The sequence below is a fragment of the Agrilus planipennis genome, unplaced genomic scaffold, assembly GCF_000699045.2.
Source record: "Agrilus planipennis isolate EAB-ADULT unplaced genomic scaffold, Apla_2.0 scaffold96, whole genome shotgun sequence".
Classification (NCBI taxonomy): domain Eukaryota; kingdom Metazoa; phylum Arthropoda; class Insecta; order Coleoptera; family Buprestidae; genus Agrilus; species Agrilus planipennis.
The window spans coordinates 41,781-48,820 of record NW_020438968.1 but is presented as its reverse complement, the minus strand read 5'-3'; the positions used below and the strand labels follow the sequence as shown (position 1 = coordinate 48,820).

The 7,040-nt window shown below is 30.4% G+C and overlaps 1 protein-coding gene across 1 annotated transcript; it reads left to right on the top strand.

The window, feature by feature from the left end:
• The first annotated feature begins 1,414 nt into the window (after positions 1-1,414).
• On the top strand, positions 1,415-6,268 carry LOC112904683 (ejaculatory bulb-specific protein 3-like). Its single transcript, XM_025975360.1, has 2 exons — positions 1,415-1,658; positions 5,987-6,268. The coding sequence occupies exons 1-2, from the start codon at positions 1,466-1,468 to the stop codon at positions 6,148-6,150; spliced, it is 357 nt and encodes a 118-aa protein (XP_025831145.1). The 5' UTR covers positions 1,415-1,465; the 3' UTR covers positions 6,151-6,268.
• The last annotated feature ends 772 nt before the right edge of the window (positions 6,269-7,040 follow it).

Here is a 7,040-nt window from a genome sequence, read left to right as displayed (position 1 = left end):
AAGGTCACTGTAGTAAAAAGTAGCATGAACGTACTTATATTGTCTGACATTTAGGAACATATGATTTCTCACAAGTTGACTTAATAACAGTAGTATAATTGAAGGGATGTTTAACATCATAAGGTCGTCAGCCCTAAGACAAGCACTTCCACTCTTTCCTATCATGAGCTAATCTTTGAAGTTCCCTAAAACTAGAACATCCCACATCCTTAACTACTACTGAACTGTAATCTAATCTAGGTCTACCTCTACTCATGTTTCTGCTTCTAAAATGTCTCTGACTTACCAACTTCTACCAACCTATCTTACCTATTTCTGATTAACTTTCATAAAGTTCTCCTATTCTATCTAATACCTCTTCACTTCTAACCTTCTCTATCCTCATCATTCACTTGCAACACCACATTTCATCGAAGCTTCTAATTTTTTCTTTTCCATTACGCCCACCGTATATGTTTCGCACCCGTACAGTGTCGCGCTCTGCCCTACACCTTTAAGAATCTTTTTCGATTTCTAGATTAACAATAAAGATAGAAGTGAGTTCCTTTTATTGAAGGCGACTCGACCCTGCGCTATCCCCTGTTTTATATGTGTACTGCTCCTTCCATCCTGAATTGTCTGACTTCCTAAATAGATAAAATTAGTCACTTCTTCTAAAAATAAGAAAAAAAGAAAATTTCTTTAACTTCAATTTTCTATAACTTGAAGGTAACTGGTTGCATTTGAGAGGTTCAAGTTGAGGAAGTTTGTGGAGAAAACGTAGAATAAACTTCAATGTTTACTTTTTATAAATGGCCTTTTTTATCTCATTTTTCTTAACTAGAATTATCATGTTATTATTAGTTTTAATAGTTAATTCAAAATTAAATCACTAATGGTTATTTCAATATTGAATTGCTAAAAAGATCTACATTAATTAAATTAAATGTAGAAATTTTACGAATGTAGGCCATTTATGTACAGCGATTAATTAAATATTAAAAATAATAAAAAAAATAGATGTACACCAAAAATATAAATAAATAAAAGCGTTCTGGTATAGTTACAATCGATGCTTTTTAAAATGTATATCGTATAACCTGAAATCGACCTTGTTTGTGCATGGAATATAAATAGACCAGTGAAACATATACATAGTATTATACATTTTTTTCCTGATGTTCGACATTTTTGAACGAATAATAAATTCGTTTGTTGGACCTTAACTGTGGGTAATAAAGTCCTTCTCGTTCTTTTTTTTGTTATAATTGAAAATAAACGTAAGTGGCCAGCAATAAACACTTTAATTCGAGTTGATAGATGTGGGTTATTATTTCTTGGAATACCTTGATGTGAAATCCCTCCATTTGCTAACAAAAACTTCCTTCTTTTGACGCCACTCGTACGTGTAAAATGTACGTATATATATAAAGTTGAAATCAATCTGCCGGATTAATATAACGAAGTGTTTCCTGAAGCAATCAAGATGACAAGTCGATCTCTCGTATCGCTCTGTTGCATTTTTGCAATCACTGCTATGATTTTTGCCGATGACAGTGGTAGTCGATTAAGGAATATCAACGTCGACGAAGTGCTTAACAATGACCGACTTTTCAACAATTATTTTAAGTGCCTTATGGACCAGGGACCATGCACTGCGGAGGCTTCAAGACTTAAACGTAAGAGACATTTATTTCTGTTGTTTTTTTTTGTTAAGTTAAAACAAAAAATGCTTTGAAATATATCAGCATCAAAAAAAATTGTACATACGTATATTTCAAAATGTAAGTAACAGAAAACTAGCAAACCTAAAAGTATTCAGCATCTTTACTTTCTGTTTCTGAAGAAATTGTCAGTTGACACCAAATTATCTTTGCTTTCTAATTACTTAGGAATTATTCATCCTTTTTTCATAAAATTATCCAAAACTTTCGTTGCTTTATAATCTCCAAAAAATAAAACGTACAACCTCTAATGTCCAGTGAAGTAGAGATTATCACTTTTTTCTTTAGTTTCATGAAATATTGGAATTCAAATTTCCTAAAACAATCAAATGTTTTTTATGTTTTATAACAAACATAATGAACGATATTTTTATTTTTGATTCATTGTTATCTATTTTATATATGGGTGAATTATTTTAACAAAATTATTCGTAGTAAGAAAAATATGACTTAGCGTTTGCTTTAATAAGTTGTAACTTTAGTAAATACATACTAGAGTAGTAAATTATACGTAATTTAAAGAGAAACTAATGATTTCAGTGCATGAGTTAATAATTCGTAGTTGCTTCTAACGAATAGATATTAAAAATATTGTTCTAGAATACTGGTGAATTTTTTTTTAAAGTTAATATTCTAGATTTTAATAAAACTCCTGTTTGGTCTATTTTTCATTAATAAAAATTAAAGGTATTGTCGACAATAGAAACAAATCTGGTGTTTACCTATAAAATATCATATAATTCATGTGACAAGTGCTATATAAGAAAATTAGAACGTACATGTCACTTATTAATTAAAAAAATAAAATCCGTAATAAATTAATTAATCAGCAAAAATTAATAAGAGTTTAAGATGCCGTGTTATAAAAGAGAGGAAGTTATAAAAGTCAATAGGAAATAGTCGAGATAGGTTACTGGGACATCTTCTCTTGCATAAAGGGCTCGTAAAAGACTTGTCAAAAGCGTCAGAAACAAGAGTCCGAAGGCGTAGAGGTAGTTCTAGATTAGATTTATGTTCCAAGATACAGGGTGATTCAAAAAGGACTTCACAATTTTGAAGTCATATAAAATTTTTCAGAGAATTTACAGAACTGACTGTAGTGGTAATCTGTAGGGAAACATCAAATTTTGACTCATGTAGTTCTAGTACCAAATGGCACCGTAACGAGAGCGCTAGCGCCAGTTTCGTTAAAGATGGCTGCCTTCACTGGACCCGAGCGCTGTGTTTTGGTTTAAAGAATCAAAATCGGCGACAACAATTAACGTAATTTCCGTACAAAATGGGCTAATGATCCTTCTGAGTGAGTGACATAAATGTTTTGTAGAAACAGGTTGCTCGGTAACACATAATAAATGATCAGGTCGTCCAAGCACATCTGACGAAGTGTTGAGCAAGTTAAGACCGTTTTGAATCACCCTGTAGATATGTAGGCTGCTCTTGTTTCCGAAAAATTTGAAAAGATTGAATTAAGATAGGAAGTAGTAGAGTGGAGGTGTTTGCCTGACCAGTCTTTGGGCTAAAGATCTTATGATGATGATGATGATCTGTAAATTGTAAATTAAGCTATAGACTGTCAGATAGCAACAAAAAAGAACAATTTTTTACAGTCTGTCAATGATAAGGGACATATTTACAGCCACAAGCTACAGAATAATGTATTACATAACATAATTAACATTAGAATTAATGCATATTTAAACATTAACATTACTTTTTTCAGAAAAACAGCTTTTCAGAATAACTTTTTACAGCCATTTATTCCAATAGAAGGCAATACTCTACAATATTTTAAACGTTTATTGGCAGACGATTTTCTCGAGCGCAAGATTTTACCATAGTGATATTAGTTTGTATAAAAATCATGTAATTTGCAACAATTTTTAACTGTCTGTCAAGAATAATTTAAAGTACTTAATGTTCGCATAAGATTTGAAAAATTTCACAAGGCAGACGATTTGCCTGTGTACATATATCAAAAACATATTAGTCGATTAATAAATTTTGTTCTTATAAAGGAACAATTTTTTAGAGTTTGCCTTTTGAATTGTGTAAATTTTTAAAACAAATATGACATTTTAAACTATTGGCATACTAATTTTAGGTGTACGCAAACACGGATAAACTTTTAAAAAAAGCCAATGATTTTTAACAATGTTTTTCAATCTGTCATTTCTTCTTCGCAATATTTGGTTATCAAATAGAAGAACCATCAAATGGTAAACGATTTGTAATAGTAGAACTGTCAATCTCTTATTTGCAAAAAATTGTTTTTTTTTTTTTGAGACTATCTGACAATCTATTACGATAAAATTAACGTCATGCAAACTGGATTTCAATTGATTTCATAGACCCATCTTCACAGTGTCAGCCTTTACATTAGAATAAAAATGAATAAATAAATGTTACAAATATACTTTATGTAAATGTTGGTGATAAATTAAGTTGCATTTAAAATGAATAACAAAATTGTATAATAGACCAGTCAACTAAAATTTCCATTACCACTACCATCAATACTAAATTATTTTCGCCCGAATTTTTTTCGAGAATCTTTTACGATTAAATCAACATATTTTTTTTAATCAAAGACAAAATTTGTACAATACAATTAAGTAAAGTAAATTCTTAACCGTTAATTTTAATGTTTATTGTTTATTTCCAGGGTGGCGGACGAATAATTAAACAAATTATTTATTTTTTGTTACTTTTCCGTTTATTTAAACCATCTTCAGACTTTTTGAAGCATTAATAGTTGACACAGATTTTAACTTAAAATGTTTAACATTCTTTCTCGTAAGATTATTTTATTATTATTAAGTAAACAGAATGTCTGAAGATGGTTTAAGTAAACCGAAACGTAACAAAAACAAACAATTTGTTTAATAATTTAACCGCCACCCTGGAAATAAAAAATAAATATTAAATAAAGTGGAAAATCACGCATNATCCGGAGGAACTGCCCGCCCACCAGCTATACTGGCTGGTGGGAATGAAACACCCAAATGTTTTTTTTTTAGACCTTAGAATTGTTTCTTGCTATACCGAGTGTTCCCACAGTTTATAACATATCTCCAAAATCCACAAATGTTGGTCATTACTTTAAATTATTCTTGTAGGATTGTTAAAAAATGTTACAAATTATATGATTTTTTAACCAACAACATTTAGGTACTATGCTAATTTCTTGCACTCGAGAAAACTGTCCGCCAATAAGTTTTTAGTAGGGTCTTGTCTTGTATTGAAATAAATAATAGACTACAAAAGGTTGTTCTGAGATGCTGTTTTTTTTTGTGCAAACCAATGTTAATGTTTAAATACGCATTAATGTGGTATGCATGTTATTTAATACATTGTTCTGCAGCTTTAGGCTCTAAATATGCCCCCTATATGACTTCTTTGATTAATCTTAAACATTTATAGCGTATGGGGAGGTTTGTTTTAAAGTCGTGTTTAGAAGTAGACTGTAGTCCGGCATAGTTTTAGTTTAGATATTTACTCTTTAATCTCAATTACAAAATCGCTACATGGAAAAAACTAATTTTTTATGACAATGCAAAAATTACAATTTTCGAATATAAATGACTAAATTTGCCGTAGAAATAGTAGGATTTATTAGGTAACATAATAATTTCAATTTTGACATGTTTTGTTTAATAATTATTTTAATTTTCTTAATTTTTATAATTTGGTTTGTAAAATCAACTAAAATACTTATTGTTAGTAAATTTATTTCTGCTGGGATTTTATTTTTACAAATTCGGGTTCAAATTGTAATTTTAATTATTTTCGGTTACGAAGCAATAGACTAGTGGGATAAATTGTAAATAGCGCTTTAATATTTAGGTAATTTTTCTTTTTTCATTTTCTCCATGATGATGGGTAATAGTAGGTGAACGAGTAAGAAATCTACCAATTGATGCAGAAATGCAAAAAATATTTTTAAATTTTAAAGCTTTCTCCTTTTGAATAGTTCAGTTAAATTGTATTAAGTCAATCCTTCTTAGCTTTTCTGTTTGCTTGGTATTTGTAGTTGGTTTATCATAATAATGAATTTACATACACGTTATCAAACAATAGATACGGTAATATAGAAGATATAATTTTTCTTATGTTTTACTAGAATATTTAATCGCTAGAGCACACATTGTTCATGCAAAAATACAATATTAAAATATTATAATACTTATGTAATTATCATAATTTTCTTCTATAACGTGTGTTTCTAATAATATTATTTCCAGGCATTTTGATCGTTTATTTTGTACTAATTGTGCTATTTGCAGAACTGATTCCAAAAGCTGTCGCCAACAGATGTGCTAATTGTACGAAGGATGAAAAGGAGCAAGCGAAAAAGGCATTGAACTTCTTACTAACTAAAAAGCCAGATCAATATAAAGCTTTGACCGCTAAATATGATCCAGATGAATTGTGGAAAGAACTCGTTTAGCAAATAGACAGACTTTAATTAATGTGTAATTGTTGCTTTCCTTGTTACTGTTATTGACATTATTGTTTGATTATAACTTTTATCAGCTGGTTTAATAATAAATTACTTAAACAAGTCATTCAATTGTTTTCAAGAAGGTATTCTTTTCTGATGAGTCTACAGCAACACTTGTGGATCTCGGAGCTATGATTCTTCAAGCTTCAGTAAAGCACTCTTTCGTATTTTATAGTGTAGTTGGAGATGGAGACAGATCCCCAAAACAAGGAATTCGGTGGAGTTAAGTCAGGCGGTCGTGGAGGCTAATGATGATTCTTTTTGTGGAGATATGTAAAAGCAATTGTTTTGTAGCCACTGTCGTAGTAATGAGATGTGACTAACAAAAGTTGTGGTTCTGAGAAGAATCGATTTCCAACGAGGTTGAACACATTGCTGTGTCTATGATGGGTGGTAGCACTGGTACAGCATCCGATGGTTGATACACTTGCGGTATTCAGGGGTTGATACTGTTGCAGTATCTAATAATAGCGAGCCTGGTGTTAGACTGATTTATTTGACTATTTACACGCTATTTATACAAAACTATTTACATTGGTTCAAATGGCAAAGAACATTTCAGCAATTTACATTTGTGTGTGTAACTGCCTTTGACCTAGTTAGTCGCACTGTGTCGCGACTAGGGTTGCCACCTTTGCAGGCTTTATATAAAGTATTTCTCGACTAAAAGGTTAAAAAAAAGTACTCAGCATAAAAATAAGGTATTTTATTTTTTGTTTTTAAAAACATATTTTTTGTTACACCTAGCAGCCAGTAACAAATTGCTGTCGCTCTTAAATACATTAATAGCCTCTAAACATGGCAAACAAAGATTTAAGTAAACTAAAAGTTCATTT

Coding starts and splice junctions, on each gene's coding strand:
- LOC112904683 (XM_025975360.1), top strand. CDS start 1,466: ATGACAAGTCGATCTCTCGTATCGCTCTGTTGCATTTTTGCAATCACT. Junction 1,659..5,986: donor GGAGGCTTCAAGACTTAAAC/GTAAGAGACATT, acceptor TGCTATTTGCAG/AACTGATTCCAAAAGCTGTC.